This window comes from Paroedura picta, chromosome 11, assembly GCF_049243985.1.
Source record: "Paroedura picta isolate Pp20150507F chromosome 11, Ppicta_v3.0, whole genome shotgun sequence".
NCBI lineage: Eukaryota > Metazoa > Chordata > Lepidosauria > Squamata > Gekkonidae > Paroedura > Paroedura picta.
Window position 1 is genome coordinate 33,361,407 of NC_135379.1, and position 18,837 is coordinate 33,380,243.

At 39.9% G+C, this 18,837-nt stretch overlaps 2 protein-coding genes across 5 annotated transcripts in view; one reads left to right on the plus strand and one right to left on the minus strand.

Moving 5' to 3' along the window:
* KAT2B (lysine acetyltransferase 2B) overlaps positions 1-4,653 on the plus strand; it is a 52,558-nt gene extending 47,905 nt beyond the window's left edge. Inside the window, exon 19 of the transcript XR_013225263.1 lies at positions 48-4,653. The gene's annotated coding sequence lies outside the window, so the exon portion shown is untranslated. The remainder of the gene's footprint in view (positions 1-47) is intronic.
* SGO1 (shugoshin 1) lies at positions 489-12,666 on the minus strand. 4 transcript variants are annotated; one of them, XM_077302622.1, is made up of 10 exons: positions 12,513-12,666; positions 9,861-10,015; positions 9,578-9,771; positions 8,749-8,853; positions 7,449-7,516; positions 6,204-6,367; positions 4,361-5,176; positions 3,542-3,598; positions 1,822-1,999; positions 489-1,468 (listed from the first exon to the last, which is right to left on the minus strand). In XM_077302622.1, exons 2-10 carry the CDS (start codon positions 10,006-10,008, stop codon positions 1,327-1,329), a joined length of 1,872 nt encoding a protein of 623 aa, XP_077158737.1. In that variant the 5' UTR covers positions 10,009-10,015; positions 12,513-12,666; the 3' UTR covers positions 489-1,326. The 4 variants fall into 4 exon arrangements, with proteins under 4 accessions (XP_077158737.1, XP_077158736.1, XP_077158738.1 ...); XM_077302621.1 differs by lacking the exon at positions 12,513-12,666 and adding an exon at positions 12,299-12,451; XM_077302623.1 differs by lacking the exon at positions 12,513-12,666 and adding an exon at positions 12,294-12,446.
* Positions 12,667-18,837: the final 6,171 nt, after the last annotated feature.

Sequence of the window (18,837 nt, forward strand, 5' to 3'; positions counted from 1 at the left end):
AGCAGGGATAATGTTATCCAACCCTTACTTTGATTTTTTTTTTACAGGCATTGACCTGAGAAGCAACCTGCATAAACTCTCTGGCATGAGGAACTGCACTTAACTCATTCACAGTGAGGTACTCTGAGACAAGCTCAGAAGAACAAAATCCAAGACAATAGCTTTTAGTCAAAGCTCACTCAGAAGCTAATCAGGCATATAAGAACCAACTCTTCTTCTAGTTATCTCAGAGCACTTTGTGGAGGTCCGTCAGCTGCGAGTGCAGAGGCAGGAAAGTTCCACTGTATTATGTGGAAACTGGATCCAAACTGCAGTTCCATAACACTGGTTATTTTGGTGTGGGCTCTGACTGGGAAGTAAGCCACATTCACACAGAATAGGTTATATAAACTAACTCCACATCACTAAAAAACCATACCATGCTGAAATGAAGGCTCATAATCATACAGAAGATGTCCTTATGGAACAACTGAAAATAAATCCACATCTTATATGTTATTTAATATTTATTATTACAAATTGTATTATCAGTAAATGACGTTGAGAAACCTCTACAAAGAAATTACTCAGTACACTGCTAGACTGATTTGCATTTCACACTGAACACATTCATGAGGCTAACGAATCACATGAAAAACCACTTTATGCTTCTGTAGAATGGGGATTCTACCCAAGCAGAAGCACTAAAACACAGAGTTCATACTCCTTTGGTACATGTGAACTACAACAGCTTGTCTGGAAAAAACCACTTCAAAGTAAGTTCAGTTACAGAGCTGCCCATTTCTTCTCTGTCTTTGATAGTAAATCCAAGCCAAAGATTTCCTTCCAGCTAGCTAATCTTATTTACCTGTCCAGTGTATAGGGAGTGATGCAATGGCAGCCAAAGGAGAAGTCTTGTAGTGTCCTCATTCTGATTTTATTCCTCACAATCCTCTTCCGAATTAGTGCTTCCTGGGACTTGTAATTCCCAGAATGCCAACATTAATTATAAAATGTGATAGGCAATATAATTTCCATAATAGAAAGGAAAGGAAAGAGACTGAAGGACAGAATTTCCTTTTCTCTGCCAACTGAGAAAGAACTAGTTTCCTATTATGCATATTTCAATTACATGCCTACTAATTTTTAATATATAATATTGAAGTCCCTGTGTGTTAGGGAAGTGCTACTAAAGTATCAAATTGAACTCATATGTTAAACAGGTAAATGTACAAATATACAGTTCAGATTTCACAGCAACAAAACTTGACTAAAATACCCCTTTTTATACTGTAAGAACACTTGTACTACTAAATCACGTTCCACATTTTGCATCGATGAAGATTCTCAAAGGCAACCAACAAATGCCTCATTGTATCTGGACAGCGATTTCTTTTTAACTGACTTGTATTTGGAAGTCTTTTTCTCCTTGAAAATGGGAGAATTCAGAAAATTGGTATCCGTGAAAGGGTCTCCCCGTCGAAGCTTCCTAAACAAACAAATTATGATATAAATTCAGTTTTGAAAATGTTCAATATTATTCTTAGATTTGTTAGTACAATTAAATGTACAGGCTTAAATTCAACACCTTTGCTCCACGTGCACTTCTTTCCAGGCACTACAGAGATAGCTCGCTGCTTCTCCTGCTAGGCACACATTGGGGCTCTCTGGGTAATACACTGGAAGTCCAGAAGTGTCACAGGCAAAGAGTTCCACAGTGGCCCAAACAAGCAAGCATTGTACAAAGATCCCTTAAAATCTAATCATCTTTAAAGGAAAACATGTTTACACTAACACTGCAACTTTTTTGTAATGAACTGAATTGAAAATGAAGGCACTAACTTGTTAATAGGTGGTTCCTTATAGCAGACACTAGTGGTACATCTGCGTCTGTGAAGAGAGGAATCTTTTTCACCAGTAGTGATGGGAGGATGAGAATCTCTCATTTTGGTAGAAGAGGATGTAAGGTTGGTAATATCTCCAAGATGACAGAATTTTTGAAGATTCTCAGAGTATTTACCTGTTCAAAGAATTACCAGTATTAGTTTGCCTCTCTTCCACTTTAGTTGAAGGTGTGAAGTTGTTGGGCAGCTTTTTTTGGCAATCACATGTCTCAGTGTTGCAACTCTGGACTTACCTGGTGGTCTCTCATCCACATACTAACAAAGGCCAACCCTGCTTAGCTTCTGAGATCTGATGAGATCAGGCTAGGCTGGGTTCAATCAGAGTGATTTAGCAATCAATGAGCGTAAAGATCACAGATCTTTCCTAAGTTTACTTCCTTTCAACAGCTGGTGCTTGGGACTATGGAACCCACGGGAACTTTAAAAAATCATGCAATTTGTGAGGTGCTAAGGAATATGTTCAGCCTTCTTTTCTGACAATGAACCTCCCTTGAGATGAGATGCAGAAACAATTCCATCCCTTCTCCCCAGCTGAGCCCCCCACCAACTCATGTGGTTAATTCAATGAATTCCAGGGCCTAAGGAATCACACTTTACAGGATCAAGAGGACTGTTGTGGAGAGAGGAAAAGAACATGGGAAAGACTGAAGGACAGAACTGTCACTGCCTTGCATGGATGATTTACTAGAGCTAGCTCATTACCATTTTAACCTAAACTTGGACCACCAACCTAAAACTTTACTTCAAACAATATTAAGACAATTTTTTGTATGTTAATCCAGCAGAAAATAAACATAATCAGTTTGAAAATGCTAAGATGCCACACCATTCTTTAAACAAAAATTTAATCTGCTCCAACTAACTGAAGGGTCTCAATGCTTACAGGAAAAGAATCTTCTCCCCAAGAAAGGACAACACTGTCAGTGATACCAACAATCTTTCTAACATGTCTTCAAATATGAACAGAACATGTATAAGCAGAACACTGAAGCATAAACAGTACTACTTGTAATTTTAACCCAGTTCAGGCTCTAGTAACAAGACTAAGATTTATGTTCAAATAAAATTGCAGGAAATTTGGATATATAATTAATAAATTATTTTTATTTCATAGAAAATCAAAGATTTCATTGAAAAAATGCTCTCCCCAGTGTCTTAAATCTGGCAATGTTCCCACAAGCAACTACATCCTCAACTGCTCCCCCAAACAAAAAGTCATCTGATGTTGCTGTTGACAACCAAACTACCAGGATCTAGAAGCTTAAACCTATCTTGTGCACGCTTATGTGAATTTGCTTTAAAAATGTATAGATTTGGGATTTAAGCTTTAAAAACTGTATGAATACACACAAATTACACAGTATTACTCTTTTAAAAATACCTTTACAATTTATTATAGCACTAGATTTTAAGCCCATTGTACGTGTAAATACAACAGGCGCTAGAAAGGGTGGATTAGACAGTATTCTTGGTGGTAGTGTGTTTGTGGAAGTGGGATTGTAGGAGTTTGGGCAGAATGTATGGGAGAGGCTAAGGAAAGATATAGTAAGGGCAGGCTTTGACAAATTAGAAATATATTTGTATGAAGGTAACAATTTCCTTCTGTTTAAAAGCCGTCCACGGACTAAGGAATAAGACTGTCAAAGCAGTAAGGTTACCTGTCTGAAAGTTGGTATTTTCAGAAGGACTCATCTTGTGCTCTTTTTCTTTGTTCACTACAGTGAAAATGAAACATGGAATCTTTTCAGCAATTTTCATTACAGCATTAGGTCCACTGTTTCTGTCAGGATGACAGACTTGAAATCAAAACTTTACTTGTAGAAAAGTTGAAAGTTTATTCAAAGCAGTTCTCCCAGGACTCACGTAGCCAAATTTGGATAATACAAGCCAAGCACAGAGGCCAACCTGACAAGATAACATTCAGTATCTTGGAGTACAGTATCTATTTCTACAAGCGATACAGAAAGCTAGGAGACATTTCAAGATGGTTAAACATAGGGTACCCATACATCATTAAAATCATGACAGAAACTTTGGTTTTCTGACAGTTTCTCCCATTACATGCATATTCATCTTCATGGTTTCTGTGTGTATAACATTAATAAATACTGGGAAGACGGCAAAACAATGCCAATTCTTACATTATTAAGAACAGGACAATAAAGATTTCAAGGAGACATATCTAAACTATATCTACACTACTATGTCTGGAAGCAAAATGCAAGCATATATTCAGTTTTGAAAAAATGTGATGGTTCAATGATATCTACAGGGAAGTTTTCTGCAGATATCTGTTTTAATTACATAGAAAAGAAGAAACCAGTAGCATCTTAAAGACTAAACAAATTTGTGGCAGGGCTTGAGCTTTTCAGAGCCACTGGTCACTTCTTCAGATACACTTTAATTACATACACACTTAATTCTAAAAGCCTAATAATGAATGAGAGAGGAACTTACCAATATCCTAGTCTACTTACCTATAGACATTTTTCCTTCAGTAGTTCTTCCATGTTCTAACACAGGATTTTTGGATCCCTGTCTTGTGCATACTGGGGCTGCATCACTTCCATGTCTTAATGTTTTCTCTGATTTTGATTTATTTTTGTAAGGCACATAGAGACTGTCATCAGAGGTACCATCTGTTGACAAATCACTACATATTTCTTCTGCATCACTTTTATCGTCTGTGATAGTCTCATTTTCTTTGTTTTGTCGGAAAGGTGTAATATGGACGCTCTCCTCAAAAATAAAGTTATAAGCATCACTGCAACCCACAGATGAATCCGCTTTTAATTTGGAACGGGAACGTTTACTCTGACTTTTCTTTTTTGAACTAGTCCTTGAATGTTTTTTCACTTCTTCCAGTTTCCTTTTTTGACCTTTCTCCTTCTGTATTTGAGAATCACCAATACTATTAAAATCAATTTCCTTTAGATCAGTTGTTGATATACTGGAGTCTGCCAGTCCATGTGAACATACCAAACTTTGATCTCTGTTTGTATCATATATATTCTCTGCACAAGGATGCACTTCTTGGATCTGTTCATTATTAATCTCTATATCCCTCTCAGTTCTAGTATTGTCTTGTTCACAAGATACTTCAATCTGGTGAGTGATTTCTAAATTGTTACCATCAGAAACAAATAACTCACTTTGGTCTTGTTTCTTCAAATAGCGTCGCCGGGTACATATGCTTTTAGGTAAGGAATTATGAACTTGCTTATTCTCTTCATTTGATGAAGTATTTCTGCTGTCATATGGTTCACAATCCTCATGAGAACTCTGTTGCCAACCTGATAATTTAAGATCATGTGTATCAATTCCCACTGGTATTGGCCTAAGAAAACTAATTTGTTAACCACTTTAGTAGTTCAAATTAAACAAATGCACAGTGGATGTCCAAGATTATTTTTACAACAACTAATTAAACCTAAGAATACTATAATAGCATGCACTATTTTCAGAGAGAACACACGTAGTTAAAAAGGCTTGACAGAATAGTGAACGTATTAGAACAGTAATAATGAATACAACTGTGTTACAGCAAACAAAGGGCACAATCCACTCATGAAAAGAATTTCTAAAGTATTAAGTGGAACCCCACTTTCCTGATTTTGGTGAACAGTAGCTGCATTTCACCACATGCATAGGAAGAATGTTACATACAATCATCCCAATATATATTGTATAGAAATGTCCTATATCCCAGGATTCATGTCAAAATTGTAACTGGATCGGCACTCTTTTCATGCTTAAGGTACAAAAATGGAAAAGCTACAGGAGAGTCAGTTACACAGGCACAGGATAATTCAGGGTCATAAATACAAAGATGAATCTGGCCTGGGAAGAAAAGATTGATCAGCTCATATCTCAGCCAGAGTCACGCCAAAAAAAAAAAATTAAATGACCCAAGTGTAGAGAACATTAATTTCCTTTAAACAGGAAAAGAAAGGTGACCCAGAAGGGAGTAGGCAAGGATAGGTTGTTATTCCTGAACACAAGGAAGAAACAGTTTCTTAGCAACTAATTTTGCCTTAAGGCATAAAGAACAAAGTAATTCTTGTTTACACCTGAACTCCTCTTTGGCACATAGCAGTTTATGAGAAGAGAAACATACATAAATATCGGAGTTCCTACGAAGGAATATGGAAAAAAAAGTTACACGAGATTTAAAATTAGTTTGTTAAGTAACACAAAATCATAGTAATGCTGCAGTCTGCAAATTAGAAGCCCAAAGCCTTGTGGTATCAAACAAAGTTCTTTGTATCCCAGAGTCTTCAGCATTTACATTTTTAGAAAATTAAACACAGGACTACTTACCTTTATTTGTCTGCAACATTGGGCCTGTGGGAATATTTTCCATGTCTTGCAAGGAGTCAGATAAAAAATCCAAATAATTTTTGTCTGCATTATCTTCAAGTTCACTTGTGAACATTTTGCCTGGCTTATTTACAGTGACTGTAAAGTCAGGTTTTAGAATTGCCCTAAGAGGAATAGGTGAAATTTACTGAGATATTTCAAGAAAGAATATCATCATTAAAGCAAGTTCCCTCCATTCACATTATTTTTTTCACTAATTTTCAAAATAATATTTTCTAAATTAATTTTGAACCAATAACCCAACTCCTCTTTTTCCACAGTGATATATCACTGTTTGGATTGAAGGAATATACATTTTTAAAAAACCAATCAATCAACAGGATATATGCCTGAAGAAGCATGGGTTGCACAGCAATGACAATTAACTCCTTGGATAACAAAAAGTTAATGTTAAGACATATTGGCCTAAAGCAGTGGTTCTCAACCTTCCTATTGCCGCAACCCTTTAATACAGTTCTTCATGTCGTGGTGACGTCCAACCATAAAATTATGCAAGTGTTCTTTCACAGAAATTAAACAGAAACTGACCAATGGCATTAAGATCCATTGTTCATGATTGTATATAAATTGATTTTTTTCCAGGGTTTCTCAGTTCAGTTCTGCCTCTTGTCCCACTGAGCTGCACCACCACCTGGAGTGGCTGGCAGGAAACTGCGCTGCACTGGAGGCACTGCTGGAGCGGCTGGCAGCCAAGTGCGGGTGCCTACAGGAGGAGCAGCAACAGTGGCAACGCTCCCCCCCCCGCCAAGCTGCTTGCCCTGCCGTGATTCCTGTGAAAGGGTCGTTCGACCTCCAAAGAGGTCCCGACCCCCAGGTTGAGAACCACTGGTCTAAAGAGTTGGGATCACCAGTTATACTAGTGCATTCAGTTCTCATGAACCAATCAATGTATTTTATGCATTACAAATATGTTTCCTGGATATATTTACACATATTATTGCATATTTATTTATACATTCATTGATTTTATATACCACCCCTCACTATGATGTTTTGGGGCAGTGTGCTTTGAATGGAAAATGTTATTCAGTGAATTTTCTAAAACCTGTCAAAATTACACATGGTCCATTCAATACACATGTGAGTCTAAAGAAACAGTCCTAAATTTTCCTTTTTAGTGCTCTGCTTTCTAGTTGGCTCCATCAAAATTATTATTCAGTGGTGAATTATTACATTCTTACATACATTGTAGCTTGGTTTCTTCCATGTCTGGAATCATGCTCTTCTAGTGCTGGGACAGATGGAGCTGGGCTCTATAAAAACATTCAATTTATTATAATACATAAGAGTATAGCAAAGGCAGCAGCTAGTTCTCCATGTAACTAAAATAATCATATATTGCATGAAAAGAACAACTACAATATTGGAGGTTATTCTGCATGTCTCTCCAACCAGGTCCTTCATGCTATTTTTCTTCAACATTTTTATCATTTTAGAACCTTTGTATTTTAGCATATACTGCTAGATTAGGTATCTCTCACAATCTGACCAGTAATAGATATACCCTACTTTTACATTTCACTGATCTGCATGAAGGTAAAACCTGGGGTTTTAAGGTAAATGTAATACTCAGAAGGCAATACTTGCAGAAAAATAGCCTGGCAAAGAATATACACTGGTCTATTCTCATTTTAAAACAGTAACAGTTCTTCCAACCAAAGAACAGTGAAATATATCATTTCATTTTTCCATATTTTAAAACATCCAACATGTCAATGCATAGTACTAGGTGTTACAACAACTTTTAAAAACATACTATATAATACTAAGAACTTAACAATAAAGTATGTGAACTTTTACACTTCTGATTCTCAGTACTGAGGAGAATGCCATAAACATGGAATTTTCCACTGTTACAGAGAATTTTTAAAAATATCTATAGTGGAATTTCTAGTAGGTGAATAAGATTGCACATACACTGACATAGGAACTGCATGCAAGTGTTTGGACATCCTTCATGATCGGCCATTCATTGGATGGGACAGCAAGTATAGCCTGCCTGATTGGTGGTGATGAGTCCTAAATCCTCCCAGTACTCTTTTACCATTTTATTTATTCGTTCAGATAAGCTTTTGTGTGCATTCACACAAAAGCTTATACCTCGAATAAAACTTTAGTCTTAAGGGTGCCACTAGACTCAAACTTTGTTTCACTGAAGCTAGATAAGCAGGTAGCATGCTTCATACCCTCTAAGACACAAATATTAATTAGCTTGAACAGGCTAATTTCTCCACTAATTTCATTTGACCTTATCTAATTAGGGGGTCGTGTTAGTTATGAAAATAAACATAATAAAGATGGGAAGAGAGAAGTTGGTAGTATTTGGCAAAACATTATTGAGAAAGATCAAGAAAAGCCTGGGGACTTCCAGGATTGGGTTGTGTATTTTTCAAACATAGCTCTGATTTCTCTATATATTTATAGATTGAACTCATAAATAAACTCTAAAATCCACAAATTCAAGATTTCAAAAAGACTAACTTACATCTTCTGTGGTATATAAATCCTTTGCTGGTTCAAGGAGATTAGTTGCCTCAAGGAGGTTTTGAACAGCTTTAGAAATAACCTTCTTCACCATCAATAATCTAGTCTAATTGAAAATAAAAATTAAATACTTCAATTGTTAGTGTGAAAAAGAAGAGGGGACCTTACACCACTAACATTCTTCTAGTCAACAAGCTTGTTTAGACGTAAACCTAAAAGGGGACAAATCTCTATTTTTATCTACTGTCCTTGAAAGGTTAAAGCACTAGATTTCTTAACAGCCTAATCTCTGCGCACTCTTGCACAGTCCTTACTTTAAGTCCTATGTTTTAGCGTTCTAGATTTTTTAACAAAATGTATTTAAAATACAAACATTCATACCTACAGATCAAAAAGGAGACATCAAATATCACCCAAAATATACGGAAAATATCCATCAAAGCCATTTATAAAACATGCACCTAATAACCCCTCCAACAAAATGAGGGCAGGATGCTGTTTCTGTTGGCTGCAGAGGAAAGGACACGCAGTAATGGGTTTAAACTACAAGTACAACGATATAGGCTAGATATCAGGAAAAAATTTTTCACAGAGTAGTTCAGCAGTGGAATAGGCTGCCTAAGGAGGTGGTGAGCTCCCCCTCACTGGCAATCTTCAAGCAAAGGTTGGATACACACTTTTCTTGGATGCTTTAGGATGCTTTGGGCTGATCCTGCATTGAGCAGGGTGTTGGACTAGATGGTCTGGAATGGCCCCTTCCAACTCTATGATTCTATGATTAAGAAAATATGGATGTGTAGACATCTACCATGTGACATTTTTAAAAGTACCTCATGTTCTTTTTCTTGTTGCAACTCAACCTTTCTTTGCAAGACAAGCATCTGAAACTTTAGTGACTGATATTCCCTCTTTAAGTACAAAATGATATCTTGTGCTTCTCTCATTTTGCTTTTTTCCTCTTCTAAAGCCAGAGCCAATGCTCTATTGTTTGCTTGGAAGTTTTTCAGCTGCACAGAAGTGTCATCTGAAATAAATTGGAAATGATTTAATTTTATCATTCTTATTTCTGGAAAAACATAAGCAGAATATTTTAAAACTGATCTACAATTTTACCCTTGGAAGACAGGACTGAGGTTGATTTTCCCAAAACATATGATCTGCCCAGCTTGGCCAATCTCTGATTTCTCTTCTCTTTCATGCGTTCTTTTATGTCTTCCAGAGTTTCCTTAAAAGATTTTTTCAAGCACTTTTCTTTAGCCATGTTATGCCTTAAATACAAGAATGGAATGATGTTTTAGGATTTTTATGGAAGTATTCTTGATCTCATCTCTACAAAATTCTCACATGTAAAATCTTACTGAATTTGAAAATATCTGATGCTATTGTTTGAATAATTACCAAAACTAAGAACTGGACCCAAAGGATCTATTATACCAATGACAGAAATTTCCTCCAGTACAAGGAGGTTCCAACAGGCTGAACACATGTTTTTTCATCAGAAGGCTACTTATCTGTTCCACTTAATATTTCTGGTAAGGCCTTGGGGAAGGAGCATATATCATGGCTAAGTGCCACTCAGCACTTAACACCCATGGCGGCTGTCCCACCCCTGAGTGTTGTCTCCTGCAACCAGCTTGCCTTTCTGTCCAGCAGCCTTCCATCCCCCACTCCTGACCACCCCTTCCTCCTTCCACTTCCCTCTGAGGCTTGGAGACTGCAGATCCCTGCTGTGTGAGAGCTGCCCCTGCCAGTGAGTTCCCTTCCTCTGGGTTTCCAGCCTTTCCAGGTCCTGTGGGGAGGGAGAAGCCATCTGCAGAGTTCTTCCACCCCACTACCCGTCACTCTAACGCCCCGTTGTATTCCTGAATGCAACAAGCTTGGCCCCTAGTACTAAACACATTTGAAATGACATCACTATAAAAGGGTTGAAGTTATCCATTCTTTCTTTCTTACTTGAATTATACAACTGTTTGACACTCTGGGAAACTTGGCTCATTTGAGGAAGAGGTAGTGTATTTTTTTTCTTTCTGTGTCTCAATACTAACAAGCAATACTCGTGTACTTAAAATCAGAATCTGAAGAAGTAAATTCAAATCTGTTATCTTAGACACTACTTCAGACCAACATGGCTACCCACTTGAATCTGGTAATAATGTAGTCACTTATTAGCTGAAGGCCAAAATATACAATAAAGTCTTGTTAGATACCATGGCCAAAACTTTTCCCAAGAAGCTACAGTAGCAACTCTCTGAAACATTTTTCTTGGATGTTAACTAATGTTAGCAAAGGTCTGCTTAATCCAGCCGTTGTCAACTTTTTTCACCATTGAGTATCCCCTGAAACATCTTCAGGCTTTGAGTAACCCCAGAAGTGGTGCAACCCTGCCCTGCAGTACATGGCTGGGAAGCTTAGCTTCATGTACCTTCACCACAGGCCCCTACCCTTCCCATCTATTCCAGACCTATCATTAGCCATTCTGGGGAGGGGGGAAAGAGGATCAATATTTATTTATTTATTTAGATTTATATACCGCCCTCCCCGAAGGCTCAGGGCGGTTTACATTAAAACTAGTCAATGATACATGAAATATGACCATATATTGTCATAACACCCAATAAGTGTTTAACAAATTAAAAAATATATTAACAATGAATTAACTCCTACCCATTCAGGAAACCCAGGGCCATAAAGAAACCCTAAGAGTTCACAAAACCCTGGCATTTAATTCAGCATCTTATATCACAGCAGCTAGTGAGTTGTCCTTGGAGAGCCATTGCTAAAAGCCTTTGTGCCCCCCCCTGCCACCCGTGGGGAATGGGGTTGCCAATCCCAACTGGGAAACTCCTGGAGATTTGAGGATGGAGCCTGGGTAAAGAAGAGGGATATCATGTCACGGGGGGGGGGGGGGGTCATTCCTCAAAGCATTTGTTTTCTCCTGGGGGCAACTGATCTCTGCAGTCTGGAGATGAGTTGTTATCATCAACTCCCACCAAGAGGCTGGCATCCCTCAAAATGCATCTAATCCAATTGGTTATCAAATTACAATGACACACAGTAAACGGAATCAGAAATATAAACAAACAGGAAGGACCGGCCAAACATTGGTCATTTCGCTTAAGACTATCAGGCGACCTTTAAGCCGTGTCCCCCCCCCCCGGGGTGTGTGTTTATGTGTGATGATGATGTCCCCATTAAATCTGCGGACGACACGGCTCAAGACCGTTTGCTCAGCAACCGGGCACTCGCAAGAGAGTCTGCTCAGCGCTCGACAAACAACATGGCGGAACAGCCTCCCTTTAACCCCAGAGCGGCAGCTGGCCCCTGCAAGGACCGATACCTGTCACGAGAGCCAGCCCACTGGAAATAAAACATTCTGCGAGCTCTCGAGCCCAATCTCAATGGGGCGGATCCCAGTAAAAAAAAATACGGGCCAATGTGGCTGTCTATACCCCCCGCCCGCCGGCCTTTCGCAGCCTCCCGCCCACAAGCCACCGGCAGCCCCGCAGCCCTCGCCGGTTATTACTGTTACGAAATATTCAACCGAACCCGACCGCGCGTTCTGGCCGCTCCTCGCTCGTTCTCTGCGCGTGACCTGAGGCTCAACCGCCACTCCGTGCGCATCGCCCGAGCCCCCCTCCCCCCAGTCGCCGTTAGCCTTCGGTGATTTTCTTCCCTCCTCCGCTTTTCGCGTGTTCGAAATTGTCCGCTGCGCAACCTGATTGGCTATCCCTCCCAACGGGCAGGGAAGACGATGACGTCACGTACTTCGCACTCCGTTTCGCCTTCCTCGGCTAGTTCTTCGATTGGCGGCCGCTTTGACGTCCCGTTCGCGCAACTATCCCGCCTCGGCTCGCCGGACGGAGACGAGCTTGAAAGTGGACGTCAGGCGTGGCGACCGCATTTTCCGCCCTGCTCCGTTATCGAGTCTCGCGAGACTTCTGTGTTCCTGGGAGCGCTTGAGGCAATACACGGCCTGGGATCCCTCTTGAGGGGGGGAAAGATGCGTTTTGAGCTGCTCGTCGGAAAGAAGAGCGAACTCGAGAGTTGTTTTACTGCCGGCAGGTGCCGGTGGGGAGCCGTGTGAGTTCAGTGGCAAGGGTGCTTGCACGTGAACGCTTATGCCTTGAATAAAACTTGGTTGGCTTTAAGGGTTCCTCTGGACTCCCAACTTTCTTTTACTGCGGTCACTCTAAAGGCAGCTGATGGAATTGCCAGCCCGCCAAATTAAATGGTGCTTTCCTGTGCTAAAAATAAAAAATATGGAGCAAAATATTTTTTCCCCTCTGCTACTTAAAATGAATTGCAATTCCCGTTTTTGAAGAGAAAAAAACACATACTGGAGACACTTTGAGTAAGCTTAGTCATTTTCTCCTGATGCTACTCTTTTGGGGGAGAAGTCGGAGGAAAGGTTTCTGCATATACACAGGACCAAGAGCCCAAACTCGTGTGTATTAAAGTGGTGAATCAAATGAACAATATACCTGGGAAACTAAATTTATTTATCTGACACCAGAAGCTAAAAGCCTACCATACTTTGACATTTCTGAAGTACTCTAAATGTAACTGATACAATCTGATGTGAAATTCTAATGAGGAACTGGGATGCTTGAAATCATCAATAAGATGTATAATTTTTTTTACTTTATTGCCACATTGTCCACTGCAATTATATTTTAATTAAATTTGTCAAATAGCTAGACACTTGAGCAATTGCATTGTGTAGCAGTACAAAGTCAGAAGTCAAAATGTTACCTGTGTGAATCAGGAAAGTTATTTCTAAAGACAATTGCTTGGAAGTAGATGTTACAGGAATGTTCAAATATATGTTAGAAGAATGAATGTGGCCTGCCACGATTATAACAGTTTCCATACTATCCTGTTCTAGGAGTCTTGGGGTCAGCACATAAATATGCATGGGAGAACAGATTTTCCTCTTGACACACAACAGAGTAGTTCTCTACTATTCTGCCAGCAGAAGTCACTGTTGTCACATGGCATATAAAACGACAGAGAAATGGAGGAAAGCTGCATGGCAAGAAAGGAAAGGATGAATACATTTCAGTAATACTATTACAAATCTTTATTTTTCTAACCCATCCTCCAGTGAATCTCAGGGCAGATAACATCAGTTGGTAAAACAGTCATAAATAACATTAAAAACACCTCAGAACAGTTAAAAACATTGTAAAGTTACCTATATATCCGCCATTTAACTTGTTAATTCTGGAGAGTTTTCATTCTTTGGGTGGTATCTTTTTTTTTAATGTTTTCTCTCAATGTTTGAGCAGTTCTATCAGGAAGGCCAGCCAGGTTGATGTTATGCTATATTAAATATTATCAATGTTAAGGCAGTATGTTGCTCTGGTCTTCATGACTGTCTTGTTGTTAACTTTAAGACCAACAAAGATTTATTCACAGTGCAAGCTTTCGAGTGCAAGCACTCTTCCTCAGACTATGAACTGACCATCATGACAGTGGGAATATCATGATAGTCAGTACATTGAACAAGAGTGCTTGCACTCAAAGGCTCACACCTTTAATAAAATCTTTGTTGGTCTTAAAGGTGCCACTGGACTCTGATTTTGTTTTGTTGTGCTGCTTCAGACCAGCACAGCTTCCCACTTGAATCTGTCTTGTTTCATTGAGAATGCCGAATGTCCTATTCTATGTGTGAAAAAAATGTTTCAGTGAATCAGTAGGAATCTTTGTGTAGATTCTTTGGGTGTAGGAATATTTGGGGGAATCAATACCCACCCCCTCCCCCCGCCGCAAAATCATTCCAGGGTACAAGGCAACACATTTTTGTCATTCTTCCAGTCTTTATATTCTTCCAGTCTTCATTGTGACAGAACATGAGATGTCTTTGCTAGTAATTCTTGTTCATAATGTCTTTTGTCTCTGAAAAGGCCAGGGCCCTTATCATCATTATCCCTAATAAAATATGCAGGGTATTTCCCACAATGTGCTGGTCCTTGTTGAGAGGGCTATCTGCCCTGAAGCCCACTCAAGAATGCTGCCACCCCACCGAGACGACACCTGCCACCTCACTGCTGCTGCAGCCTCAGAAGGCTACCTGCCTTCTGCGGCCTCCTCAAGGAACAGCCATCCCCCCACGGCCACAGGAAGAGTGTTGCATGCCACCACTCACCCTCTGATTTGAGTTTGTGGGAAAAGTCCTCCTCTACTGAGGATTGCTTGAATGCTCTTCTGTCCCTCCACATGCACCATGCATCTGCCAAGCCTCCACTATGGCCTGTTGCCCGCCAGTCTCCCCACCCTTCACGCCACCAGAGCCGTGCCAACAAATGCTGGCACATCTCCAGAGATACCCTGCCCCTGACTATCACCACCATGTGGCGAGACCTGCTGCAATTGGGGGGAGGGGAGGGCAGGTGTGCTTCCGTTGCGTCCCACTACTGCTCACAAGCCAAGACAGAGAAGACACCAGCATTTGCAGACCACCACAGTGAGCACTGTCCTGAAGCCTGGTTTAAAACCGAGCTCGCTACCGCCAGCCCTCCCCCTTTGGGCCGTTGGGAAAAGGGACTGGGGGACATCCATATCACTGTCATGGGGGGAACCTTCTGGCTTGTAGCCTGCACATGTGTCCAAGGCATGTAGGTATTCTAATCACATACAGTACAGATGCCTTGCCATTATTTTAGAACAGCAGTTCTCAACCCTCCTGTTGCTGCGACCCCCACTGCCACTGCGACGGTGGCGGTGACCCAAAGGGGATCATAGGGTTGCACACACGCTGGTGATCATGGAAGGCTGAGGCGGCCAGCACTACCCCTCCTGTCTGCTGGCTGCCTCGGTCTTCCATGATCACCAGTGCATGTGCAACCCTACTACCCCGTTTGGGTTGCTGCCGTCACTAGCGGTTCTCAACCCTTTTTTGGGTCGCTGAGTCCACTGCCTCGACGACGCCCCTGGGGTCGCTATTTTAGAAACTGGTGGATGAAATGTGTGCATCATTTTTAGTTTAACATTGAAGCATGCCTCCACTATTAATCCAAAAAAAAATTGTGACATGGATATCAATAATATGGGGAAATGTACTACAACATTTCATAGCAAGTCTGAGGGGAGGGGGGGCATGCTGTCTATCAATCTAGTGTTAAAAATCAGAATAGCAATCTTACCTCCATCAATAGTGCAGGTATGAACAAAACAGAGAAATGTTAAAGCACTTTGAGAAAAGATAGACGACAATACCAAAATAAGGGCAGTACATAAACTGAAATAACTGTCTGCAATCTTTTTAATGCCAGAATTTACACTTCAAGTGAGAGCGAAGTGTAAAAATGATCATCTTGAGGACAAAAAAATCAGTCTTTGAAACAGAATCTTTTTAAAAAGCCCACACAATAAAGCTACAGACAAAGGCAATGAATACAGAGAGTCTGGCCTATTCAAATTCCTTGTTAGAGTCACAGCCTTGGTTTAGACAGAAAAGGAAAACAGCACTACTGAAGTTCTATTGCTGCAGTTAGCATCAAAAAGGCCTGGGTCACAGCTGACTGCTTTTGAAAGGTCTGCTCTTGGTGAACACAGCGCAGTCCTGAGAAATTGACAGGGACAGTCATTTGATTTGAGCACCTTCTAATAACTAGGGCCTTCCAAGATAAAAAAAAAATGTAGCTGGAAGGGGGAAGATCACACGAGGGGAAAAGAGATGACAGAGAAGAATTAACGCATTTCCTGAAGTCTGTCTAACCCAGCCATGTGGCTCAGTGTCAAGATCTTGGTGGATATCTTTTCTCACCTCTGTGCCCCAGACTCAGGATGTAGCTGGGTAAAGCAGTGCATCCATGACCAGCAATATTATCACTGCAAAATAGACGTTTAGTGTTTCTAGTATGGGTATTATGTGGAGAGACAACCAGTTTATAGCAGTAGTTATGTGACCTGATCCTATAGACCTCTGGGATTTTCTGTTGAGCGGGAGAGTGGGAGGGGGAAGAACAATAATTTGCTATTATGTTATGCCTCAAGTCAGTTGCAATGCCATATCGAAACAGGTGTGCTCTCTCCCCCACTTTGCTTGCACAAGAGGCTTCTATAATGCTGCTGACACATGTCATTTTATGTGCTGATTAGCTATGCTTCTCTTTAGAATTAGATTGCTAACCTGGAATACAAACAAGCAGAGTAAAGATTGAAAGCCATTTATATAATGTTGGCCTTGGTGCCTAAAGCAAAAAGTCAGAAGTATGCCTCTTCCTCTGGATTTGAAATAGCCTCTCTTTTTTTTATAACACAGATGCAGGAAGGAAAATTTCCCCTCTGGAACGTATGGTTCAAAGCAACTTCTTCATATTGCCGTATGGTCAGGTTGGCTCTGACCTTGTGCTTTGACTAAAGCGTGACCTCTGTTATAGTTGTAGGAGTTATATTGCCTACAGAGACAACAGTTTGTGGTTTCCTGGTTTTGCCGCTAATCTACCTGTGTAGACTTTAAGATGAGTCTTTGGCTACTCACAACCTAGATAACAATCATTGTTAGGAAATGTGGACTCCAAAAGAGATCAGTGCCCTAATAACACTGCATTGTTGAGAAAGGTTTTTAAAAAGTGTGCCTTTCTGCCAGTCTTGTCCTTTCTTTGTCGTAACATTTAGAGAAGAACTGTCAGCAGTTATATGTTCTAAGCAGCTTGGCAACTAGTAAAGAGAGATGGCAAGCAATAACTGATCTCCAGCTGATGTCAAATTAGTTTATGGCAAGGTTTTTGATTGACAGAGCAGCTGAACACTGGCAGTATTTTTTTCCTCTCTAGTCTCTCTTTTTATCACTGCAGTCTTATAAAGTTCTATTGTTCCTATTATTTTAGCTTCTTTGTAACATGTATTATTATTATGAATGTCTGGAATTTCTGTCTCTCAAAACATCAAGATAAGTTAGGTCATCAGAGTGAAATTAGTCACCAAGAAATACTCTTGTTCATTAGATGAAGTATGTTTATAGTTATGGCAGATCACTTGAATGCCTGTCAGTCGAGTTCTATATTTGAGTGAAGGTTTAATTCTTCTCCTCCTGGTTCTTTAACACATCAGCACTTTGAGGCCTGCTTTTAAAGTGATGTCCATCATACACCCCTTAAAGGCTGGAATCGCCCTTGAAAATGGCCCTGACACCTCCCCACTGCCTGTTATTGACAGAAACCAAGACATGAAACCTGACAATACTGTTGTGGTTGTCTTGCAATAACTACTGAGGGCATTTGTTTCTTAAAGCTACTGGCACTGCTATCATTTTGGAGAGTTTTTTTTCCAAAAAAACACACTATTTTTTATTTTTATTATTCTTTTATTTTAGATTTCGGGAGTGGGGGCAGTTTGGAAACCTGTCTTTTCTCAGGTTTGATGAAATATTTATTTTGCTTTTCTGGGGTCCCAGTCTCTGAATTTAAGTATCATATATTACAGTTACTGATATAGACATAGAGTCCTGTTACCTGTGAAATGATATAATTCTAAAGTAACAATCCTGTAAAGCTTCTGTAATCTGAATTGCCTTTTGGTGGTGATTTTTAGATCCATGGGTTCATAGACCAGGACACTGGGAGTTCATTTCAGCTCTTTATTGTGACCCCAGCATGATGGTACAAGAAGGCAAACTGAAACGAAACTGAACAACCCACCAAAAATCCCAACATATATACACATATACAACAAAATATCTTCCTGCCAGCATGTGCTAGTGATCAGTTTCACTTTAAACTGATTGGTTCCAGCCATCGGGATCTAGCCGAGCACTGGCTAATTGCCGTGCATGCTTTCAATTCTGACTTGGACCTCAAGCTTGGTCCTCGGAGGGTTTACAGAGACCCCAGTGATCTTTCATTTCTCCCAAAATAATTTAAAATATTAGCTATTTCTGTTAAATGATTTGAGGGAAATGTTTTTCATATGCAGCAATGGAAAATACCATTTGGATGTTAAATATGGAAGTAAAGGTTATGGAAAATTATTTTACTCCATGTGAAATTAGACACATTTTTCATGGGTTCTCTGTAGGAGAAAAATGATATTTGGGAGGCTGAGATCCCTTTTTAGTCTGCTCTCAAATACCAAAGAGCATTTACAA

Excerpts from the sequence above, each read along its gene's own strand:
- SGO1 (XM_077302620.1), bottom strand. The coding sequence starts at position 12,119 with ATGTTTTATTTCCAGTGGGCTGGCTCTCGTGACAG. Across the intron at positions 9,772-9,860 it reads CTCAGTCCTGTCTTCCAAGG|ATGACACTTCTGTGCAGCTG; the intron begins GTAAAATTGTAG and ends AATTTATTTCAG. Across the intron at positions 5,177-6,203 it reads AATGTTGCAGACAAATAAAG|GTTGGCAACAGAGTTCTCAT; the intron begins GTAAGTAGTCCT and ends TTAAATTATCAG.